The sequence below is a fragment of the Muntiacus reevesi genome, chromosome 21 (genome assembly GCF_963930625.1).
Source record: "Muntiacus reevesi chromosome 21, mMunRee1.1, whole genome shotgun sequence".
In the NCBI taxonomy this organism is placed as follows: Eukaryota; Metazoa; Chordata; class Mammalia; order Artiodactyla; family Cervidae; genus Muntiacus; species Muntiacus reevesi.
Window position 1 is genome coordinate 13,619,404 of NC_089269.1, and position 26,537 is coordinate 13,645,940.

The 26,537-nt window shown below is 42.3% G+C and overlaps 1 protein-coding gene across 1 annotated transcript in view; it reads right to left on the reverse strand.

Moving 5' to 3' along the window:
- Positions 1 to 25,158, reverse strand: part of CRYBG3 (crystallin beta-gamma domain containing 3) — a 121,816-nt gene extending 96,658 nt beyond the window's left edge. The window contains exons 1-2 of the mRNA XM_065913781.1: positions 24,913 to 25,158; positions 7,433 to 7,499 (exon numbers count right to left, since the gene is read on the reverse strand). Coding sequence (XP_065769853.1) covers positions 7,433 to 7,499; positions 24,913 to 25,061 — 216 coding nt within the window. The 5' untranslated portion in view covers positions 25,062 to 25,158. The remainder of the gene's footprint in view (positions 1 to 7,432; positions 7,500 to 24,912) is intronic.
- Between the last annotated feature and the right edge of the window lie 1,379 nt (positions 25,159 to 26,537).

Here is a 26,537-nt window from a genome sequence, read left to right on the forward strand (position 1 = left end):
GAAATCAAAGATGACATAAACTGATGGAGAAATATTCCATGTCCATAGGCAGGAAAAATCAACACTGTGAAAATAAATAACTACCAAATGCAATCTACAGATTTAATGCAATCCCTATCAAATTACCAATGGCATTTTTCATAGAACTAAAACAAACAATTTCACAATTCATACAGAAACACAAAAGATCCTGAACAGCCAAAGCAGTCTTGAGAAAGAAGAATGGAGCTGGGGGAATCAATCTTCCTGACTTCAGATTACACTACAAAGCTACAGTCATTAGGACACTATGGCATTGGTACAAAGAACAGAAATATAGACAAATGGAATAAGATAGAAAGCCCAGAGATAAACCCATGCACCTATGGGTACCTTATTCTTGACAAAGGAGGCAAGAATATACAATGGGACAAAGACAGCCTCTTCAATAAATGGTGCTGGGAAAACTGGACAGCTGCATGTAAAAGAATGAAACTAGAACACTTCCTAACACAATACACAAAAATAAACTCAAAATGCATTAAAGACATAAATGTATGACCAGAAACTATAAACTCTTAGAGGAAAATATAGGCAGAACACTTGATGACATAAATCAAAGCAAGATCTTCTTGCTTTGACCCACCTCCTAGACTAATGGAAATAAAAACAAAAGTAAACAAGTGGGACTTGATGAAACTTAAAAGCTTCAGCAGAGCAAAGGAAACTATAGCAAGATGAAAATGCAATCCTCAAAAAGGGAGAAAATAATAGCAAATGAAACAACTCACAAAGGATTAATTTCCAAAATATACAAGCAGTTCATACAGCTCAATACCAGAAAAACAAACAACCCAATCAAAAAGTGGGAAAAAGACCTAAACAGACACTTCTCCAAAGAAGACATACAGATGGCTAACAAACACATGAAAGGATGCTCAACATCACTCACTATCAGAGAAATGCAAATCAAAACTACAGTAAGGTATCACCTCACACCAGTCAGAATGGCCATCACCAAAAAGTCTACAAACAATAAATTCTGGAGAGGGTGTGGGGAAAAGGGAACAATCTTGCACTGATGGTGGGAATGTAAACCAATACAGCCACTATGGAAGACAGTATGGAGATTCATTAAAAAACTATGAATAAAACCACCATATGACCCAGCAATCCCACTCCTAGGCATATACCCTGAGGAAACCAAAATTGAAAAAGACACATGTATCCCATTGTTCGTTGCAGCACCATTTACAGAAGCTAGAACATGGAAGCAGCCTAGATGTCCATCGACAAATGAATGGATAAAGAAGTTGTGGTACATACACACAATGGAATATTACTCAGCCATAAAAGGAATGCATTTGAGTCAGTTCTGATGAGGTGGATGAACCTAGAACCTATTATACGAGTGAAGTGAGTCAGAAAGAGAAATATCATATTCTAATGCATATAAACAGAATCTAGAAAAATGGTACTGAAGTATTTATTTACAGGGCAGCAGTGGAGAAAGACATAGAGAATAGACTTCTGGACGTGGGGAGAGGGGAGGAGAGGGTGACCTGTATGGAAAGAGTAACATGGAAACTTACATTACCATGTGTGAAATAGACACCAATGGGAATTTGCTGCATGCCTCAGGAAACTCAAACAGGGGCTCTGCGTCAATCTAGAGGGGCAGGAGATGGGAGGGAGGTTTAAAAGGGAGGGGAAATATGTATACCTATGGCTATTTCATGCTGAGGTTTGACAGAAAACAACAAAGTTCTGTAAAGCGATTATCCTTTAATTAAAAAAAATAAAGGAAACAATAGAACAGCCTTGGGGCACGGTCCTGGTACCCCTCCTAAATGAATATATATAACAATATATTTGAGCTATTTTGCAGATACTGAAACTCCTACCTAAAGAAGTTAACCATGTGCCTCCCACAAGCATCTAGACTCCAGATTGGTTGGACCTACAGATTGATGATGCTGACTCCCAATTACCTCACCACCAACCAATCAAAGAATGGCTATGAGCTGATCACACCCTCCCCTTTGAACCATTACTATAAATCTCATTACCTCCTCTTATGCCAACAGAGTTTTGAGGGCATTAGTCTGCTGTGGCTCCTTTTGCCAGGCAAAGCAATAAAGCTCTTCTTTTCTATTTCACTCCCCCCCAAAAAGAATCAGTGAAGGAAACTCAAGGGAATGGCCAGAGGCAGGAACAGAAACTAGAATGTACAAAGTCATAAGAGCAAATATAAAAACATACAACTTCTGGAAAGAAGACAATTTGGAAAATCAAGTGTCTCAACTGGTTATATACAGTAAGATCTGAGAACAAACTACTGATGGGATGGGTAGCAAGAGGTCAGGTTTCATGGAATTACTCTCATTTAACAACTATGAAAAAGAAATGTAAAAAGGTAGAATGGTTATCTGAGGATGCCTTACAAATAGCTGAGAAAAGAAGAGAAGCTAAAGGCAAAGGAGAAAAGGAAAGATATACCCACTTGTATGCAGAGTTCCAAAGAATAGCAAGGAAAGATAAGAAAGCCTTCCTCAGTGATCAGTGCAAAGAAATAGAGGAAAACAATAGAATGGGAAAGACTAGTCATCTCTTCAAGAAAATTAGAGATACCAAGGGAATATTTCATGCAAAGATGGGCTCAATAAAGGACAAAAACGGAAACAGAAGATATTAAGAAGAGGTGGCAAGAATACACAGAAGAACTGTACAAAAAAGATCTTCATGACCCAGATAATCACGATGGTGTGATCACTCACCGAGAGCCAGACATCCTGGAATTCGAAGTCAAGAGCACCTTAGGAAGCATCACTATGAACAAAGCTAATGGAGGTGATGGAATTCCAGTTGAGCTATTTCAAATCCTAACAGATTGAGTGTGAAAGTACTGCACTCAATATGCCAGCAAATTTGGAAAACTCAGCAGTGGCCACAGGACTGGAAAAGGTCAGTTTTCATTCCAATCCCAAAGAAAGGCAATGCCAAAGAATGCTCAAACTACCGCACAATTGCACTCATCTCACATGCTAGCAAAGTAATGCCCAAAATTCTCCAAGCCAGGCTTCAACAGTATTTGAACCATGAACTTCCAGATGTTCGTTCAAGCTATATTTATAAAAGGCAGAGGAACCAGAGGTCAAATTGCCAACATCCGCTGGATCATCGAAAAAGTAAGAGAATTCCAGAAAAACATCTATTTCTGCTTTACTGACTACGCCAAAGCCTTTGACTGTGTGGATCACAGCAAATTCTGAAAAAATTTTTCAAGAGATGGGAAAACTAGACCACCTGACTTGCCTCCTGAGAAATCTGTATGCAGGTCAAGAACCAACTGTTAGAACTGGACATGAAACAAAAGACTTGGTTTCAAACCAGGAAAGGAGTACATCAAGGCTGTCTATTGTCACCCTGCTTATTTAACTTATATACAGAGTACATATTATGAAATGCCAGGCCGGATGAAGCACAAGCTGGAATCAAGATTTCTGGGAGAAATATCAATAACCTCAGATATGCAGATGACACCACCTTTATGGCAGAAAGCAAAGAACTAAAGAGCCTCCTGCTGAAAGTGAAAGAAGAGAGTGAAAAAGTTGGCTTGAGGCTCAACATTCAGAAAACTAAGATCATGGTATCTGGTCCCATCACTTCTGGCAAATAGATGGGGAAACAATGGAAACAGTGACAAATTTTATTTTGGGAGGCTCCAAAATCACTGCAGATGGTGACTGCAGCCATGAAATTAAAAGACGCTTGCTCCTTGGACGAAAAGCTATGATCAACCCAGACAGCATATTACAATGCAGAGACATTACTTTGCCAACAAAGGTCTGTCTAGTCAAAAGCTATGGTTTTTCCAGTAGTCACGTATGGATGCGAGTTGACTATAAAGAAAGCTGATCGCCAAAGAATTGATGTTTTTGGACTGTGGTGTGAAGACTCTTGTGAGTCCCTTGGACTGTAAGGAGATCCAGTCAGTCCATCCAAAAGGAAATCAGTCCCAAATGTTCTTTGGAAGCACTGATGCTGAAGCTGAAACTCCAATATTTGGCCATCTGATGCCAAAAACTGACTCACTGAAAAAGACCCTGATGCTGGACAAGATTGAAGGTGGGAGGAGAAGGGGACATCAGAGGATGAGATTGTTGGATGGCATCACTGACTCGATGGAAATGAGTTTGAGTAAGCTCTGAGAGTTGGTGTTGGACAGGGAAGCCTGGCGTGCTGCAGTCCATGGGGTTGTAAAGAGTCGGACATGACTGAGCTACTGACCTGAACACTATGAGACGGGTGTCAGGCCCAATACTAGTTTTCCCATGTCTAAGCAAACCAGGAAGGCGGACCAGAGTCAGATGAGAAAGCATTAAGAATTAAACAGTGATTAGGACAGACTTCCATAAGGAATCTTTGGGTAGAAGGTAGCAATAAAATGAAATGATAGACGAAAGGAAACCAGACCAATGAAAGGAAAAAAAAATTATTTTACATATTGAGAGTGAAATAGAAGAATTCAGTGAAGATGGATAAATGAACACAGTGCCAAGCGAGGTCCAGGAGAAGGCAAGAAATTAGAGACCTGTACCACCTGTGGGGCCATTTAGGGGGTGAGTCTTGGAAAGTGGATAACAGTTCTCTGAAGTAGGCAGAAGGGAGTAGGGTGTTATAACATGCGTTCCCTCTCTTTAATATAATAGACGTGAACGCAGCAAGAGTCTAACGCTGTGAGACGAGAATACATTTCCTATAGAAAAATTGAACAGAGTACAGACCAAATATCTGGAAGTTTTACCAGCTAGATAAAAACACTGATTAATACAGAAGAAATATATATTTCAGTGGAATGGTAGATGTACATGTGAGAAATAGATTTCACTGTTAGCAAAACAGTGAAATTTGTATAGCATATATATTTTAAGAACCAAGAATCTAATTACGTCCAAAAATAATACAAAGCTACTATAGTCTCTAGTTGTTTAAAAAAATACAAATTTTTTTTTGTTGCTTAAATTTATAACAAAACAATCTTCAACACCTTGATTTGGTATCTCAAGGTCAAATACAAAAAGAAATGTATACAAACATTTATTCTACATAAATATGTTACATTTTACACCGGAGAGGAAAAATGGTGCACATTTTTCCTTATCATGGAAGGCATTATCATAAAATTCAGTTTATGAAGATGGAAGTGTGGCAAGAAATGTCACATTACAATGGAGCGCTATGTTTCAGAAAACCATTCGTTAGAAAGAAAACAAATGAATGTTTTATGCTCCTTGCCAAGTGAGAAAACTTTAAATGAGACTATTTAAAATAACAGGACCATAAATATCATTGCTAACCTTTTTAGTCCCCCAAAGTTTGGGCCTAACTATTGATAATATCAAAATATGTACTTTTTTCCTTTTCTTTAATTGAAGCAACAGGGATTCACCATATAACACAGGGAATAATACCCAATATCATGGAATAACTTACAGTGGAATATAATCTGCAAAATACATATTCTTGATGCCTGGCAATAGTAGGTCCCACCACAGCTGGGTCTGTGCAGCCAAGATGAGCAAGTCTACCAGTAGTTTCCAGAAAGTAGAGCAAACCAACAAGCTTACATGACCCAAAATGCTTCCACTACACCAGTGAGAGGCCACGGTGTCTGCTCTATTCCAGGCTGACCAGACCACCCATGTATTGATATAAGTAATCCTACAGGCCTCAAACCACAAGAGAAAAACTCTCATGACTATAAGCCCTATTTACTTGGGGGACCAAATCCCAAACTGAAAGTACCCTGAACATTCAAACCAATATAGTAAAAATGGATAGAGAAGATGGTAACCATGGAGGCCCAGCCACTATAGTGCCCACCGTATAGACTTACTGAGGCCAGAATAATTTCTGGAGTGAATCTCTACAGATAGAAAGCAGTTCTACTGGAAACTACAGTCTCAGGGCCAAGTTTGCAAACCAACATTTTTTTCAGTGAGGCTAACAGCTGAAGTGATACCTATCAGTTCCAGGTTGAGCAGGCAGACAAGTAGCGACCAGGAGAAGAGAAAAGAGCAGGGAAAGCATGAAGGTTTGCTGAAGCTCAAAGCTGGGCTCAGAGGCAACGAAGGACTAAGATAAGGAATGACAGGCACTGGTTGATAGAGAAACCTCTCAGTTGGAGATTTCAGAAGTCACACACATGCTTCCTGTGAGCCAACTCAAGAGCAAAGCTGCACATAAAATGAGAAGTAGAGATCTTGAAGCTGGGCAACTCAGGACATGTAAAAACTGAACAAGACAGAGAAAGCTACAGAGCCCATGCGGAGGTAAACCAGTGAGCTGACTAATGACCGGCTGCAAAAGAACAGGCAGGAAGAGCTATAAAACCCGGGTGGGCAGGAGTTAGTAGCCACACTCACAAAGGAAGAAGAAAGGAAAGGGAAGCAAGGTGATTCTGACTTTTTTCTTTCAAAAATATTTATATTGTTAACTATGGTGGACAAGGTGGGAATAAAAATTGAAAACAGCTTTACCTTTACCATCTTTAAGGCCTCTGGACCTCATGTAATGTTTAAGAGTAATGAAGAATTATCAGTAACGAAGGATTCAGTCGACTTTCTGGTCCTTCCACTGACCAGGCTAATGTACCTGGGAATCCCTGACAAGCTTCTTCCTTGACTCTCTGTCACAAGTCATTTAAAAAGAAAGTAACTGGGACCAAACTCCATGAATGTGGAACAGCTATCAGAACTTGATCCTAGCCTCACACTCCCAACCAACACAAACATCCAATGTCTAGAAAATCACTTATGATGAAAAAGAAGTGCTATAAGGTTTAGCAGTTTTCAGAGATTTTTAACCACACTTATCAATAACCATCTGCGTAGAAGTGTAGCATATATGATTTCATGGTTATTCTGTAGATGCAGAGAAAGCCAGTTCACCTATGAGCTAAACAAACATATCACATACTAATGACATGTACAAACAGGTCATTAACTTCTATGCCCTCAGAAGCACTCTTAATTGTCAGGAGTATTTGAATAAACACAACATAAATTGAAGCACTTCCTAGGGGAAAGTGACAGTGGAGGTTAGATGACCCAATTTACAGATTAGAAAACCAAGGCACAGAGAAATTAAACGTCTCAGCAGAAGACCTCACAGCTGGTTAGTGGCTTGGCTGGGGTAGGAGCCCCACTATCTCAAGTCTTTTTTCAATGATCTACCACCAACCCCACTGCAAGATGCAAATATTCAGCAGAACTGGGCTAGAGTTTCCAATAAGGAATAAGACTTTATGCTCTTTTTGAAATGTGAAAAGAGATAACAGAATCAGAAAGAAGAAGAGCGAGGAGAAATTAAGAAAAAATTATTTGTTTGATATAAAATAATATTAATTTTTTAAAAAGTAAAATAAAATAATATTAATTTAAAACTATACCTTTACTGCTTCTGATGAAAGTATATTTTCCTTTTTCTGACTTGTGCTCATGGGCTCATTTTCAACACTGAAAAAAAAAAAACAGTTTTTTTGAAATTAAAAGAGAATCACTAAAATCATACAGTTTCTGTGTTTAATGCAAAAACTGAAAGGTCCTTTTTTATCTGTAATGCCCAAAAGATTCACATACAAAGTGTTACACTAAGAAGCTATTGATTTGAGTGTCTACACTTGAAACACACATTCAAAAATGCTCATCAGGCTCCATACATTTTGGTGAGTCCATTCTGTTTTCTGACCAGCATCACACCAACGATGCACCTAAACAAAAGCGCACCAGTGTACAATTATCATAATCTTGGAAAGTGTTGGCACTCTTTGACTCTATTTATATTAAGGTTCTCCACAGCCCAGTCTTTTTTTAATCCTATGCTAAGAGTTATTTGAAATATATTTCTACTCAACAAATTTTTATAAACATACAGGGTCATCTAGAGATTTCTGGGAATACTTAAAAGAGATGCAAAAAAAAAAAAAAAAAAAAAAAAGAGAGAGAGAGAGAGAGAAAGAGAGAGAGATGTAGGTTTATCTAATCCCGAGTATGTTCTTGGGCTTCCCTCGTGGCTCAGACAGTAAAGAATCTGCCTGCAACATGGGAGACCTGGGTTCGATCCCTGGGTAGGGAAGATCCCCTGGAGGAGGGCAGGGCAACCCACTCCAGTATTCTTGTCTGGAGAATCCTCATGGACAAAGGAGCCTGGCAGACTGTATAATCCATGGAGTCGAAACAGTCAGACATGACTGACACAAGTGTGTCCCAGATGGTGTCTTAAAAATCTGATTTTCCAGATAGTCACTTTTAACTGTCTTGTCTGGTATACCTTCACAAATGTCTTATAAGATGTTATAATAACCTATTTTGCCTATTAGGTTCATATACATTTTAGATCTAAATAATTAACTCTTTACATCGACACGTTATTGTATTTTCATACTTTCATTATCTGAGACAAATTGAGTAGCTCCACTCTAAAGATTATTGTGGCACTATACCATATACTGGGAATCATGCATAGCCTTGAGGATTTAAGAACAAGTAGGTCAGGATCTTCGTAAAACAAGGTCTAGCAAGGAAGAGTGATAAACAAACTACAGTCTGGTACAAGTTATAACTGCTGAATGAATGAATGAAGTGCCATGGAGCACAGAGGAAGCAAGAGGCAGAGACTGCTCACTCAGTCAAGTGCCCATGTAGGAGCTACGAAGGCAGGGGTCGATAATGATACAGTATCTGGGAGGTAGCTCAGTCGATAAAGAATCTGCCTGCAATGCAGGAGACCTGGGTTCAGCTCCTGGATTGGGAAGGTCCTCTGAGGAAGGAAATGGCAACCCACTCCAGTGTTCTCGCCTGGAGAATCCCATGGACAGAGGAGCCTGGCAGACTACAGTCCATGGGGTTGCAAGAGTCGGACACGACTTAGCAACTAAACCACCACCACCAGCAAGTTCTGTGTGTTTGTTTTTAAGATAAGACCGAAGCACAGGATCTTGTGACAGGCAGAGATAATCCTGCTAGAGATGAGAAGAACAGAGGTTAGTGGATGCCTGACCAAGAAGAACCCGTCTGACCCATCACAGAATGTGACCTTTGTTCTGCTAGCACTGGGAAGCCTGCAGGCAGGAGAATGACCGGGCGGGAAAAACACAGGGATGGAATCGTGGTGACTGGCAGGGCAGGGAATGGAAAGGGGGGGGTGCCACAGCTCCCATGAGGACACTGAGCAAGGACACCATTTGTGCTACTTAAGATTTTATACCCATACAATCCAGTACAATTGAGCAGACTATCCTCCAGGCAACAAATGACAATGATTTTTAAAAAAAACAGAAGGAAAAAATAGATCATGAACACCTGGAAAATACAGTGGATTCAAATTTCATTCAGTCTCAGATTCTATGCAGGAAAACAAGGACGGAAAAGATACAGCCAAGCTCAAATGCCAGTAAGAAAAATTAAGCATGTAAATAAATACATAAGCTATGTGTTTAACATATGAAAACCCCATAGGGGAAAAATAGGGACAAAAGTAGAAAAAAAAATGTGCAAGTCGGAATTGTAAACCTATATACATGGACATGTCTATAAAATAATGTCTCAAATGGTTAACATGTTAAATGTGAGTGGGTTATCTTTGTTTTTTCCTGTTTTACTGGGCTTATCTTTTGCCACAAGGTTATTTATAATTCAGTTTTTCTTTTAAATTAAATGTCAATACTTGTCTATCTAAGCTCAAATCAAAAAGAGACCGGCAAAATACACATAAAAAGAGCATGATATAAACATTTGGGGTATAATCATGAATACTACTGACCTTGGTGATTTGATAAGTGTATTTTCTAACTACAATCTATTTTGAATCTAGTTAATTTCTAAATATAATCTATCTAAATATACAATAGACAATTTAGTATCCTAGTTCAAAATTTCCAAAAGTATACTTATTTAGGGTATTCTCAGGGTATTCTATAAGCTTGGAGAATGAAATGGCAACTCACTTCAGTATTCATGCCTGGAGAATTCCATGGACAGAGGAGCCTGGCAAGCTTCAGTTCATGGGGTCCCAGAGAGTCGGACATGACTGAACGACTAACACTATAAGCTTACTGACTTACTGAAATTGTATATGAAAACAGTAAAAAGTGTCTTTCCCAATATAAAAGCTCTGCAGAAAATGCAGCTCAGGGTCCATGGGAGTTAAGGCAGAAGTTAGGATTTTCAAGTAGCTATAATTATTTCCACACTGTAAACACACACAAAATGCCAAAAAAAAAGTTTTAAGTCAGAACATAAGTATTCTGCATTGCGCAAATAACTGAAGAATTTAAAGCTGAAATCACCAAGAGCAGTTAATATTTGACGCTTTGTAAAACTTGTTGAAATTTATATCCTAAGGTTTACCTTTCATGAATCTTATCACTAAACCAAAAGTTTTAAATGGTCAAGTTTTAAAACAAACAACATTTTAAAATTCTGGATTAAGTAGAAAAATCACTGCTTCTGTTAAAGCTTTCCCCATGTCCTTCCTGGATGTCTGGAGTCCCTTCTCCATCTGTCTCTGACATCTTCCGGATGGCTCTGGTTCACTCCATTCTTCTTAGACACAGTGATCATTAATCTGATCATGATACTCTCCTGCTCAAAAACTCCTTCAGTGATTCTCCATCAGCTGATGAATGAAATGAAGAGTCCTTAGTGTAACTATAGAAAGTTCTTCATGACCTGGTTGCAGACACACCTGTCACCTAGAACCCATTCTCAGAACACACCAAATTCACATACCAGCAAACTACTTTCTCCTCCTGCCTGCAACACGCTTCCCCACCCTGTCCAACTCCTAATCCTTCCCTATCGATTTCTATGTTAACCTGTAATTTTTGTGCCCCCACTGCACAGAGTGATACCCCTCATGCATTCCTGCTAGTAATTACCATAATGGCTGGCTGGCTGTCCATTTGTCTAACTAGATGTGAGCTCATATAACCCAGGGACCGTATCATTCATGGCTGTATCCCAAAGCCTGGCATCGCGCTTGGCACTGTGAAGGCACTCAAGTATTGTTTGTCAGATGGACTGTAAAAATAACTGCTATCAAACATTCTGTTTGTGTGTGCCTAATCAGAAAACACTGTGCCATTAAGAACGATATAATAATACACAGTAGTCCTTTTTCCTTAATGACATCCTAGTATGTAAGTCTCTTGAAAGAATGTACCATCCACTCTCATCCAGCAACAACTTTCTCAAAAGATATAAAAGAAAAAAGTCAGGCTGGGAGAAGATTACTCAATAGGAACAAGGGTATTTTCAACTGACTTACAAACAAACCACACAAAAATTAGGACAGGATTCATAAAGATACTTGAGACACTGGATATTTAGATGTCAGCCTAGATTAAAAAAAGAAAGAAAGAAAGAAAAGGAAAAGAAGAAATATTAACAGAAAAGTCTCAAAAGGCTTGGACTGGTACTCTCAGACTCTAAAATACAAGAGAAAGAAAAACTTTTCAAATTCAGATGATCTCAAACCTTAAGAAAGACGACAAGCCTTTCCCATTGTTCTCTCACAATTTAATCCCCTCTGGGACCTGGGAGAATTTCAATAGCAGTATTTTTAGAAGGCGCACATTCTGCTCAAGGCAGGGGGTGAGGGGGCAGGCATCATAATCACCGTGCACACAAATAAGACTACCTTGAATTTTAACATCCTCGTCTAGCTTAGCCAACACAACTCGGGAAATTAAATCGAGGTAAGCGTCAAGGTCAGAGTGACACAGAAGCTCCTCAATTTTGATGCAGCCTTATTTAGACCATAGCTGAAAACCAGGGATCCAATGTACAGCCATGAAGAATCCACTTACTTTATGCCAGACGTAAAACAAGCCTCCTGGGCCATAAAAAAAGGAGGCATATTTACATTCTAAAGCTCAAATAATTTACACAGAGAGTCCCTATCCTGTCACTTAAAATATCTTACACTATTACTTTTAATCGAATTCTAACAAGATTCCCCAACTCACAGAAAGTGAGGAGGAGAAAACCAGGTCCAAGAACTCAGTCACCAGACAAGTCCTTGCACTTCCCAGGTGCCAGACGCTGTTCTCGGTACACACTAGGAAATGAGCGGGGACACACCAGACGATACCCTGGCCCTGCTTCCCCGAGAATCCCTCTCTAGAGGCACCGCCATCACTGCACAGTTGTTTATTAAACAGATGTGGGGGCCTGACAGTCGAGGACTCCAGCTGGAGTGGGGCCCGGGAATCCACACTTCCCACAACCGGCGCCCCGTTCCCTGGGTTGTTCAGATGCAGGCTGTCCTCTGATCACGTTCTTGATAAACAACAGTGTGAGAACCTCTTTACTGAGCTGAAGCCAGCAACTGAGAGTTGCACAGAGAAGAGAATGGTCTGGTTGGAGGGATATCCATTAACATTATTTAAATGTGTTCTATGGTGATAATTAAAGGATAGCTATCAATTCTTTCGAAAGCTCACTCCTGTGAAATAGCACCCATTTTCCAACACAGATGTTCAGCAGAGACGGTCCCAGTGAAGAGCTGTTGCTGAAGGAGCGTGCAGGGTATGCGAAGTCCAGAGGGACCAACGAGGGAAAAAAAATCCCCCCTGAGTGTTTACCACAGACTGAAACCTAGCGGATGCTGCTCGGCCTCTTCCAGAGTCAGTTCCTCAAGTGGTAAGAATGCCACTTCCTAGACGGCCACTGGACAGTCCTGCGGGAGCGGACGTGGGTGGAGGCAGGGGGAGGAAGACAAAGCTCTTCGCTCCTCCCCTCCTGCAACGAGGCAGCTGAGTCCCACCTCTTCCTCTGACGTTTCTCTCGCACACCGTTATGGTGGCTGCATCAGAAAAATCTGGAAATACTGAAGAACTGAAGACAGCTTCCATAACTGTCTTCCAAAGGCCAGCCCACTTTTCAGTGGATTCCCGAGTCTGTGATTTCTTGCTATTTCCAGAAAGGAGGCCATCTCTGGTACTGGTAACATCATGGCTGTAATTCTGAGCATTCTCAGACTCAAGGTGACTTCACAGAAGGTGGTGTCTTGTTTGGGGCTTCCGCAGTGTCTCAGCAGGTAAAGAATCCTCCTGCAGTGCAGGAGATGCAGTTTGATCCCTGGGTAAGGATGATTCCCCTGGAGAAGGAACCGGCAGTCCGCTCCAACATTCTTGCCTGAGAAATCCCAAGGACAGAGGGGCCTGGTGGGCTACAGTCCATGTGCCTGCAGACAGCTGGACACGACTGAGCGATGGAGCGCCCGTGCCTGCTTTGGGCATGGCCTTATCTCTAAGCAGGACCCCAGCCCACTGGCCCAGGAACTTGCCGCCATTCATTCCTAGGAGCCTGTGCTGAGGACGTCTCTTCTCTGCCTCCTCTCTTTTTCACTCTAGGTTTTCACTTCCATCCTAGAAGGGACGGTCTACAGTACCAGCAACACAGCTGAGGACAGGGAATGAGAATACAGGTAAATCTGTTTCTCTCTTCCCTCACTAACATAAAACTCTGCTAGTTCCGGAAGCCTGGTCCACACCACGCCAGTAAAGCTTTGGAGGACTAAATGTAAAAGACTATGGACCAGGGAGCGGATCTCTTCCCTACCCACTCCCTTCCTTGCTGTTAACAGAAGTAAAAGGCTCTGCAAAAAACTCAAAATGGACACAGGTCTGTTTCAGGGACGGCATCTTAAGGACAAAAGGCTCTTCAGTCAAAATGCCCCCTTCTGGATCTTCTTTTTTCAAATACGCACAGTGAAAGGATCAGACCAGCCCTCTGCCAGATCTAAAATCACATTATGACCCTCCAATAAGCAGAGTGAGTAGAAAGAGGAAAAGGCAGATGAATCTTGAGGCTTTTGTGGTAAAGAAAGAGAAAGACTGTGATCAAGAAGCCAATTCAGTTAAAATATTACGGCATGACATCAAGGAGACAGAGCTTCTACTGTCCCTGACTTCAAAGTGACCGAGGCCACCACGGGGCCTAGCCTCTAGTCCCTTGGATTTCTCCCTCTCGTTGCCACTCGAGTGCTGAAATACAGTATGAACTTTACCCCCATGCCCTGCAAAGGGCCTGCTCGTGCCATGGGGCACCTACACTACCCTGGGGACCTTTTCTTAGAAACACATCTTCACCAGACAAGCTCTAGAGTTCTCTTTGCTCATTGTAGTATTGAAGGTACTGTGTGGTTGTGATCAGTCGCTCAGTCGTGTCCGACTCTTTGCGACCCCACAGATTATAGCCCGCCAGGCTCCTCTGTCCATGGGGATTCTCCGGGCAAGAATACTGGAGTGGGTAGCCATGCCCTCCTCCAGGGGATTTTCCCAACCTCGGGATTGAACCCAGATCTCCCACACTGCAGGCGGTTTCTTCACTCTGGGCCACGAGGGAAGCCCAACTGAAGGTACAGTACATTACAGATTAAACCGACTTTTATCTGCTGGCCTGGAGCCCCACCCAGCATCTCCAGCCCTGCTTCTGCAGGGATAAAAACAGAGTTCCACACTGACAATTTCCAAAGAACCATCTGGAAAACTGTCCATTCATAAACAGTGACTGCCAGCAGTAGAGTAGTACTTGTATTTTTTAAAACGACCATTAGCAGAATATAAACCAGGTGGTTATGGCTATTTCTGGGTTTCAAATTAAAAGGTAAGTAAAAGCTGCACTTTTAAGACAGTCCAACAGCATGCATTTTAGCCCAAACACCTGGTGTCTCGATGTCAGACCTCTTTGGAGATAAACTAGGAGCAGGGAGGAGAGTAATAGATATGATCATGAAGCTCCATGGCTTTGCAGTCTTGGAGCTTCTGACAGTTCTTGCCCCATAATGTCAACCCTCTCTGATAAATTCTCTATCTACCTGGGAGCAGATTTACTTCCTGTTCCTATCACATGCTCCCAAAATGAGATCCATAACTACAGTTTAATCACAGGCTACAAAGTGAGAACCTCAGGCGGTGTGCCGTGACCTGAGCTGTCCATCTACACGTGACATCAGCAACTGCTGTATTCTCCCAAACTCCTCTTCCTCAAACCCCTCAGATTCTGAACATTTGTGACCAACCTCACAAGGATCCATACCCTGATCTTTCGCTGTGACATGAACTCAAAGCAGTACTCTAGCTGCCGTCTAGAATGGGACGCTCATTCGTGTACCACTTGATAACCATCTGAGAGAGGAGCTCTGGAGACCCCAGAACAGGTGAGCCTGGACCTTCCCAGCGGCTGACCTCACCTCCAACTCAGACCCTTCCTCCTCTGTCAAGTCTTCCGAGACCAACAAGCTGATGAACTATTTCAGAGGATACAAATATATACGCACATACAAACCCAGGCTCCAGTGATAGTTTTCTTAAAAAGTAATCTTATCATCTCAACTCCTGACCAAGGCTGACCTCATCTGGCCCCTGGCTCCTTTCCATTCTGTTGTCTCTGCCTAGTCTGTCACCTGTGCCGACATGAGCCTGCCCCGGAATCCTGAAACAGGTTTTTCCCTCTTCCTAGAAAGTCCTTTCCTCTGATTTGCTCATTTCCTGATCCCTGGGTCAAGAAGATTTCCTGGAGAAGGGAATGGCACCCTACTCCAATATTCTTGCCTGGGAAACCCCATGGACAGAAGAGCCTGGTGGGCTACAGTCCATGGGGTTATATAAAGTTGGACATCACTGAACGATTAACATTCATTCACATTAATTCAAGTATTACGCAGGCCTTGGGTCAGGTGTCACCCAGCAGACAGGCCTCACGAGCATCCTCTCTCTACCTTACTCCACACTCACTACTTCTGTCACGTCCTCTTCCCTCATCTGACTTTATTTTACTACAAAGCATGTTATATATAAATCTATATAACTTTCCCATCAGAATACAACCCCTCTGTAAACAGAGATACATTTAGACATTCACACTAGATTCTGAAAAGTGATGATCCATCTAAGATCTTTCAAAAGATTAAAATTAAATTATTTTGATTATTTCTTTTTTTAATTTTGATTATTTCTAAGAGTATATGTACTATTGTATAAAATGATAAAGCACCAATGTTAAGTGGGGAAAAAAAAAAATCAAGTTTCAAAATCCTGAAGAAGACTTTTACTTTTTCTAAAAATATATATACATGTAGACACGCATATCAGAAATGATCTAGCAGAATAGCACATGTCTCTGGGTCGATAGGGTTATGTATGAGTTGGGCTTGTTTTTCTTTTTGATTTTTCTTTAATTTCATACCTTTTTTTAGAAGAGCATATATTACTATTCAAAGGCAAGCATAACAAACAAAAAAATCCTAAAGTATTGTAGTTGATTCTGAAAAGCAAATAAAAACAAGTCAGTGAAAAAAATGCAAGCAATGAACCTAGAGAAGACAAACAGCTAAATACTAATAGTACAAACACTACATAATAGCAATTTCTTTGTATCATAATAAATATAACATTGCCAAATAAGATCTTATCTGCCTACCTATAATAGAACAATGGAACACTTAAATTGATGGCCATACATATTTTCAGCTTTGATTAATATAGCACAAGGCCACCTGTCCAGCCAGGGTATGCTCTTTGACTTTGACAGCAAAGACAATAAAAGGCTAAGAGTTTACATCTCACGCTACCTGTTTCCAGTTATCAAAATATAAAATTCAAAGAATTTCATTCCTTATTATAAGCACAGCAATTACAGAAAAAATAAATTATGACCTGCAAAGGTAATATCCATATTTTGTATAAATTTTAATATAAAGAGTAAAGCAGAAATGTCTATCATGTAGCTATCACATAAAATTAGTACTCATGAGAGTATTCAAATACCATTTTCATGTCATTTCTGTCATTTGTGCTACTTATCATAAAGGACATATAAGAGATGAGCTCCTTCAAAAGCATGTTGTGCTACTCTAAACAGAGCTGTATTTTATATACATGGAAAAGTTGACTTTTGATTCAATCCCCAAATTATATCACTTATTTTGGCTGAATGAATGAAGAGAAGTGGAAAGAGATACAAAATAGCTCAATCCTCATCTACCATCACCAGAAACCAGTATAGATTGTCTAAGGTTTACAAATCAAGAATAGTAAATAGACACGTGTACAGAAAGATCAGAAGGAACAGATTGAAGGAGATTAAAAGTTTCCTCTAAGAGTGGGCCCGCCCCTGTCAAATACTCCACAGCCCGTGAGACACCGTGAGACACGCTGGTACTTATTTTAAGAAGGGAAGGAAGATTTGTGCTATGTCCGCCTTCCCCACAAAAACTGCAGGAGTGTTCTGAACCAATGCCATGCTGCACTGGGTTCCCAGAGGGTAGCACAGCGCCTGGCACGAGTGGTACCGAAGGGATTCTTGTTAAAAACACTGGTGAGCTTTTCAAATCAGACGATGAAATTGTTAGGAACACACAGAGGAGATACCCAAAGCATTTTCATGTGCGATCTTTCCAGTAAAACAAAAGTCTTCCTAACCTATACTGCATACACCTGTTACCCTACGGAGTTTTGGCTGGCATTCTAAAGCTGGAAGAGACCTTAGCTATGAGGGCCATCTCCTTTCCTTTATAATCAAAGACTGAGAGACAAATATTTCAGCTCAGAGTCACACGGCTACTCAAAGTGGATGATTTAGGTGATCTCACAAAAATGAGTTGGTATTTCTGAGGCTCTGTTAACTCTACCCAGTTTCACGTTGCAGATTAAAAATACATACGCCTCCCTCATACCTGCAGAAAGTATCTAAATATCCAATTATTCTGCATTATAAATATTCCATTTATTTGTAGCCTCAATCATAACTTTTCTCACTTGAACAAGTGAATGGAGTTCATTCTTCCTTTGGAGAATTTTTGCCAACATAGGATCATAAATTCTCTTTTATCCTCCTTTATACAAAGATATTCACTGGGTCTTAACCAGTTTTCTGAAATAGGTAATTCACATAATTTTTTAAGTAAAAAAGGTCTAAAAAGAAGTCTTCCTCCTACTCCTCATTCCTCCACCCAGTCTCTCGTCCTTCCCAAATAGTTAACACAACACTAGTTACAGACTTTTTTCATACTCCCCCATTTTCAAATGCAAATGGGAGTACACTATACACAATGGTTTGTATCTTGCTTGAAAATGTTTTACTGAATGTATTTTTCTTGAATGTATATCAGTATACAAAAATTTTTATCATTCTTTCTGACAGCCACATAATACTCCACTACATGGATACACCGTGATCCACCAATTAGTCCACTATTGGTAAAGACTTCCTTTTAATCTTCATCCCTTGCTAATTAAAACAACACTGCAATGACTACACTTGGAGCGCCAACTTTGGGCTTGTTTTGTAAGCTGTATACATCCAATGGAATGTCTAAAAGGGCACTGTGAAATCAGGGTATGTGAATGTATGATGCTGACAGAGCTCGTCAAACTTCCCTCCAAGATGGTGTCTCAATTTACACTCCCGCTAGTAGTGTCCAAGAGTTCCTGTCTACCTACACTGAACTCAAGTTTTGATTATCAGACAGGTGGAATATCGTACCTTGCTACAGGCTTAATTTGTATCTTTTTAGCAGACTAACTCTTTTCATGTGTTAAATATAAATTTATAAAGTATATATAATTTCCTCTCTCAACAGCCAGGAGCATCGGTTCTTTATTGTACTCAGCACTGACCCAGGCCATCTGGGCAGACACCCAGCTGCAGGCCATGGTATCATTTGCACTCAAAACACTTCCTGAGGCCTGCCTTCTGCTTGGGTCTTCTCCCCAAGTTCAGCAGAAGCAGCAGGCACAGAATGCTGTACGTTTTGAATTCAGGAAGCAAGATGACTCCTCACTCTGCCACAAGATCTGTGAGACTTTTGATTAGCTACTGGACCCCTCCAAGCCTTAAATTAAGTGTCTGTAAAATGGAGCAAAGATTCCTGTCTCATAAGGTTGCTCTGAGGATTAAGTGATTGTATATGTTGAAAGCCCCAAGCACACATGTTGGATCTTACTAGGGCCTCAATTAAGGGTGGTTTAGTTTTGTCATCACTCATCTGTCCGGCACAAAGGAACATTTGACTAAGCAAACTTGAGATGTTTCACGGCTTTGGGATATTTCCAGTTAAATACCCCCAGGGGTTAAACATTGAAGGGTAACCCTGTCGGAGCTGTACCAGGACTTGGCCTTCATGCCTGCCACACAACGAGTTATTTCTAGTCACAAAACCAATTTGTTTCTCTGTCAACACCCAACCATTCTGTATAAGGATGTCCACTCACTTGGAATGCTGATTTTTTGCAAGAATGTGCTGCTCTGCCTCCATCTGAGACTTGCTGGGTCAAGGAGCAGCAGGAGGTACCGAGGTCCACTCACTCTGCTGGTACAGCTCCTACCCCATCTGCCCACGAGTCTGCCTCGGCAAGGGATGCTCATCAAACCATGCTCAGAGAGAAGAGAGTGAGAAGGTACCTTGAAAGCCTGGTGAGAGTCCTCATACAATGTGTGACACTCATGAAACGGTGAGTGTGTTCTGAACCAAGCAAGTCACACACACCAAATGCACGTTTGGCTTATAACAAGTTCATCTGGAAAACAGACACGTGCAGACTTATCTCCTCCACTAATTTAAGAACTATTTGGGGGCCGTTTCGGTCTTTTATTCATCTTTGTATCCCACGCCTTAGCAATATACTCAACACATAGCAGTCAAATTTCTGGAACGGACAGACTCAAGATAAACATGACTTCCTGAACTTTTATTTCATACTGATCCTCTCTTTTCAGTAGACAATCTGGATTACCTTCCTGAGTTTGAATGAATGTCAATCTGTTTTCTAGTTATCATAGCTGCACTGGCATTTTTGGTATATCTGCACACGAGCATACTTCATCAGAACTCTGGTGACACTTTGAGGGAAAATTGTTTTCTTCTTTAGAAAATTCACTTTTAGCCTTTTTTACATATTCTCCACTGAGATGAAATGTTTGCTTCAATAAAGTTAGAAGTCGTGATTAAATTTATTGCAGGTCAATTTGAGGTACACTTGCAACTCAACACACATTTAGAGTGTACAATTAAGTTAGTTTTCAAGGAAATGTCCTCAGCAAGAAACAGAATCCTCAAGTTAGACATCTGGCAGACACACTGTTAAACCCAAAAGACAGATTCTCACTTGAAAAAAAGTATGGTTTCAATACCCTAAAACAGTCTATATTTCTACTTCACTGCCAAGAGTAGATTCTGTGTTTTCCATTAACCCGGAAGCTCAAGATTCTCACAAAATATGCACAGCTGAGGACTCCTGGAGTTTTCCAGTCATCTTTATTGCTGCAGGCATGAGCCTCAGATGTTGCCCTTCAACACCACCTAGGTATCTTATTCCACCAAACTACTACTGATTATTTTATACAGGGCTTTCAAATCACTATTTGAAATGTAATCACCATGAAAATTCAGAGCACAAAACTCCTTTTTCCTACATAACTGATGCTGTGGTCAACACTTAACATTTGATGAAACTATCCCCTACACTTCAGCTCATTAGTATCCTGGCTCCACCCATTTATCAAGCACACTCAGCCATGGTGAAAAGCAAATATTCTCTGAACTTTAAATCAAGAGCCAAACACTCTCTAGAGAACTTTATGGTATCCACCCCCTATCATGTCTCAAAAATGCCCACTTTAAGGGCAGGAGTGTATTACCCTGAGTCAAAAGCCACTAATAAGCATTTTAATGATCTATCAACAGAGATTCACTCCCTCACCTGAGCTAGGTACAGAGGACAGCAAGATAAACGAGACACAGCCCCTGCTCCTTGGGTCTAGTGATCCTGTCTTACCTTCTATCAATGGCACTATATTGGGACAGTCAAAAAGAGTATATGTGAAATAGGCCACACTGTTACCCATTCTGGAACAAAGGAAAGGTCTAACTGAATTACATATGCAGATGCATTTGAAGGAGCACAGTTCAGAAGGGTGGTGGGCAAGATGGTGCGGAAAAAGAATCAGAGCTTCTGAGTCAGAGAAACCCAGTCTCAAATCTCACCCCTGAAACTTACCCCAGCTACGATTTGGGATAAACTGTTCTCCCCTGGGGGTGCTCTCCCGCCCGCCCGCCTTGGGGGAGGTGTTCTGGGTTCTCCCAACGACTGGAGGATGCTAGTGGGCAGGGCCACAGACGCCAAAGGTCCTGCCAAGGACAGGAGAGTCCAGTTCAGCAAAGAACTGCTCCTTCCAAGATGCCGACAGTGTCCACCTCTGGGAATTCTCCTCCCCTCAGATGCCTCAGTTGTCGGAATAGAGATAAGCATACCAACATTCCAGGCTGAGGGTGACGTTTAAAAAGACGATACAAGTAAGGGTACCCAGCCCAAAGGGATGCACAGTCGGCTTTTGATAAACGCTGTTCTTGCCTCACTATCATGTGTGATACAGCAAAGAAACAAAATTGAGCGATCATTTTCTCAAAGCAAGGAAAATTAGAAAGCAGGTATCCTCTGAATTTCACAGTTGAGCAGTATCTGTTGAACGGGGCTTCACAAAAATTCTCTAAATTGAGACCACACACTCTTTATGACCCAGTGCTAAATCTAATTTTCTTAACACCTCTTTCACTCTGCCTGCACTGATGTATACGGCCCTCAAGAGATCATAACGCCAGGCCTTTGGTCAGCCTAGAAGACCCATCCCCTACTTCCATCTTCCTAAGTTCTCTACAGATGGAAAACACCACCAGTGCCCTGAAGGCCCAGATAAAACCACCTCCCCCAGGAAGCCCTCCTGGCTCTCCCCTATCACTTTTGCTGAGCCCAGTCATTGCACACTCATAAACCAGGCTAAACATTACAGCCGTGAATTGAATTCAACTGCAGTTTTCATTTCTATATAATTTAAAACAAATTAATTTAAGCACTTTCTGGATGTGGTCAACCACCAAAGATAGAGAGTATGAACAAGTAATTCAACTGCCAACACCTGAATTCACATATGTAACAGTGTTGATGCAAACAGACTTTTAACTGCTGCAGGTTAATGAGAGTAGCAGTGAGCACAGTATATAAATGACTTGTTCACAGCAAATGATGTCCAAACATCTTACAGCACACCGTAAAAGCAAAAGTTGTCCTGTGATTCACGTGGGGAAATACTGGAAAACCTGAATCATGGCATGGTACACAGTGGTACAGCCATGGCAACTCCTCAAAAACTGTTTTTTTTCTAGTTGGTACCATATGCATTTTGTGAGTAGCCAAAAAAACAGCTGTCAGGATAACGCTGTAAATTTTACTTTTATTGGTCTTGTGGTTACGTCTGTGTTTAATTTTCAATTCTGTTCTTAAGGAATTGTTAAGGAATTCTGTTCTTAAGGAACTTATGTCCCATTTGTATTTGTACCTACACAATTTACATCCCGCAACTCATGTAAGTCAACACTGGGAGTGCAAAAAACGAGACTGTACAACTTAAGTTTGAGAGAATGCGCTTCGAGTAGAAGAAAAAGTCAGGATGCAGACATTCATTCTTAATAAATGCTAAGTGGCCACTGAGTTGCAGGCACTGCACAAGACTTAAAACTTGTTCATTAACTGAAAAGTAGCTATATGACTCCAGGCATGTTTCGTTAGTTGTTTTTTATAGTAAAACTAGAATACTAATCGTACAGGTCTGTCCAACCTCAGGTGTAGTATTTTAAAAGCATTCTGTTAATTGTAATGTGCCAGACACACCATGGTAACCACTCCAGTATTCCTGCCTGGGAAATCCCATGGACAGAGGAACCTGGCAGGCTACGCGGGGTTGCAAGGGGTTGGACGCGACTTAACTAAACAAGACACGTCATAGGTACTAGGATGGCTGTTTTCAAGTGGTCTCGTCAGCTTCTCCCAATTCCTTGAACCGGCCCTTTTCTCAGTCATCTTTACATTCCTATCACACCCAGCCCCATGTCTGAACAGACTCCCCGGCACCTAAACTCACCAGTACAAAAGGTAAACCAGGCTCCAACTAAAACCAGGAGTTTTTACTGCCTCTAAAAGAAACAGCCAAAATACTCTTACATTTTGAAATAAGATCACAGTGACAAATCACAATTCTGTTTCCAATCTTGTTAACACCAGGGTGTTGTGTTACTAGGACATTCAGTACTACTAAGCGTTTCCATTTGTTTCATTAAACTTTCAGTAAAGGCTCTGTGTTTATGTCCTTGCAAATAAAAGCTTGAAGCTCATTTAAAAGGTAAAACACCCACACAAAGGATTATCCGCTATCCCCTTAACATCTGGCAAGTTCTAAACGGAATGAAGGACAAAACTAGTGTTCATCTAAGCACAATTACAATTATGATTGTCAAAAAGCAGAAGTCTGTGCCTCTCTGGAGATAAGGAGAATGGAGAAGTGGTAAGCAGACAAGAGGCAAGTTGCGGGGGTGGCTAGCACCAGAGAGAAAAAGAGATTAGAGAAGTGGCCAAAAAGCCAAAACAGGGCAGGGAGGCGGGCAAGCTTTCAGGACAATTCTGATAGGAACCTGAAATTGGCCTGCTGCTGCCTTCTAATCCTGACTCAAGGCTAGTTCCGAGTCTTCGGGTTCCTCTTCAATACGGCTTCCATATTATCATCCAGGATTGTCAGGCACCAAGGGCTGCCTGCCTACACCAGCCTCCTGACATTCTGGTTGAGCCCTGTCAGACTTCAAAACTATTTTTAACTACTATGTAAGTCTGAATTTTAAATTCTCTCTTAACAGGGCGATAATAGCTGAAGCCTCCCAGAAGAAGTCTTCCAGTTGTAGTAGGAACCTTCTTGGAAAGATGTGGCAGTTTTGTTAAGAGGGTCATAATGCAAATGCCTCACAAGCAGGGAAACTGAGGAACACATAAGGACCAGGGTCCAATCACAAGACAGGAACGAATACCCACGGAAGCAACTCAATCAGTTACAGTTCTGCTTCCTATCCGGTTTTCTTTGAAGCTCTCCAGGAAGCCTTTAACGACTGAAGTAAACACAGCTTTCAGGAGAGCGTCCTTTCAATCACGAGGGATCTTCTGGGGCAATGTGGAGGAAGAGGGAGCAGTGGGCCTCTCCAGCCATCAAAAGTTTTAAACAGCGAGCTGTGTATCACTCAACCCCTCTTGCTCCCTCAGGACAGATGAAAAGACTCCGGAACAGGTATTTTTATTAGTCATGAATTTTTGAAAAAGCTCGATTTTACAGCAGCAGGTGGAGGAAGGAGAAAAGACTGCAAAAAAGGGGGGCACGTTTTTATTATTACAGAAACCAAGACAGCTCGAGTCCAGGTTTCTGGGATCCGTCTGGGATCTTGAGGCAGATGTTTTTTCCGAGATTTGGGGAAAGAAGGGTGGCATCATTTAAATGTCAGGCAAAGGTAAATAAGCCTTGATATTTTGATGGGATCTTGGGAACTCAGCATCATCATTCTTTAACATATATATATATTATAATATATATATAATATATATATATATAAAATCTACAATTAAGACGCCAAATTCCAGCCGCGCGGGTGGCGCGCCAAAGCGTTGCCTCTCCCGTCGGAGTGGTTTTCGGATCGCGCCCCCCTCGCCCTGGCGGACGGCTGGGCGCACTACTCTCTCGCATTACCGCCGGCAGGACGCCGGGGCACTCGCTTCTGCCGGAGAACTCGGAGCCGGCGCGAGTGTGGGACGGGAACCGGGGGCTTGAGCGCCCCGGGGGCTGGCCCGGCCGCTGGCCACGGGCTTCACCCGGTTTTGCAGACCAAGTGGTGCGGCGCGGGAACCGAGAGAGAAGGCAAAAACTTGAGCAATGGAGGAAGAACAGAAAGTGGGGAGCGCAGCCTGGCCGCCAGCGGCCGGCTGCGGGCACCGGGGCCAGGAACCCCCCGTCCCGTGAGTCGGGGCGGGCCCCCGACGACCCCCGCGGCTCCCACCTGGCAGCGTCCCGGCCCGGCGCGGGCGGCTGGCTCGTCCCCGGCCTCTCCTCCTCTTCCTCTTCCTTGTCCCGGGAAGGGCTTCGGGGAGCAAAGAACCGGGAAAAGCTGTGCCAGGGGGCGCCGCCCCTCCTCCGGCCGCCGGACATCTCCCCGGCGCGGCAGCCGCTCCGAGGCCGTCCGCTGGGAACGCGTGAGGCGGTGTCCGGAGCCCGGCCCGGGCCGTGGGACCCGGCGACGGCAGGAGCGGCTCGGCGCGGGCGGCCGGCGCGGCTCAGTCCATCCCGGGCGGCAGAAGCGCGGGCGCGACGGGCAGCCCGCACGGCTCCTTCTCGTGCTCTCAGGCGGCTCCTCCCTCCACCCCCGGGCCGCCCGCCCCCAGGAGGAGCCAGAGGCCGCGGCCCCGCCCCGAGCCCGGGCCCGGCCGCCGCCGCGGGCCGGTGCCGGTTCTCGGCGTGGGCCTGCGATCCAGAGGGGACGCGCCACCCCGCAGCGCCGGGCTCCGGGCTTCCCGCCCCAAAGAGCTCAGCCTGCCAGCCCATTTGTCTTTGCGCTCATTTTTTTCTATTACTGATTTGTTTTTCTGTTGTCCAGTCAGTGCACGGGACGGTTTTCAGGGTTTTGAAACAAGTTCGTGAATTAAAGTTTGAAAGAGGCTCATGAACTAAACTGCGGTACCAGAGTGCCCTGGGCTGCCTTTCAGCTAACGAACAGTAATTCCTTAGACAGTTTCCCGGGGCTGAAAAAGCTGGGGCTACCCCGTGGGCCAGTCTCAGAAGTGGAGGCGCCATAGGTGCCTGTTCAGGTCTGTCCACGGGTCCTTTCCGGTTCGGCTGGCTTACTCTCTGTGGGGCAGCTCACCTTCACCCAGATGTACTTTGGTATTTGTCATACTCCGTGTTATTAATACATACTGCTTCCCGGCGAGCCCTCTTGCAAAAACGACGCTGATCAAAAACAAGTGTAATTCAAAGTATGCTGAAACGAATATTTTGTAGTCATTACACAGACGTCACGGAAATCTGGAAACCAAAAGGTCTTTAAGATTTACTTTGAATTATATATAAATACAGTCGTTTGACTTTTCTTAGTTTTATTTTTTTATACATACAAAAAGCTGTAATAATGAGACTGAAGATAAATATACACCACGAAACTGTCAGCACAATCTTTGCTATAAAACCATCCGTGACTTCCAGACCTTTCCTCCCACTCTCTTATTATTATAAACAATTATGACATAAGATCTGCCCTCGTAGCAAAGTTTTAAGTATATAATACAGTCCTGTGAACTACAGGCACCGTGCTGTAAGTAGAACTCAAAGATTTTCTCATCTTGCATAGCTTCAACTTTCCCTTTGAGTAATACCCTGTTTATTAATAAAGCCCTGTTTCCCCTCCCCCAACCGCTGGCAACTCCCTTTCCACACTGCTTCTATGGATTTGACTGTTTTATTTTATTTTATTTTTTGATTTGACTGTTTTAGACTCATCAGTATAAGTGAATCCAAATATAGTGAGTATTTGTCCTTCTGTTTCTGTCTTATTTCACTAATATAGTAGCATAGATGCTTTTTGTTTTTTTAGTTTTGTATATATCCTGGTGGCTAGTAGAGAAAACATCT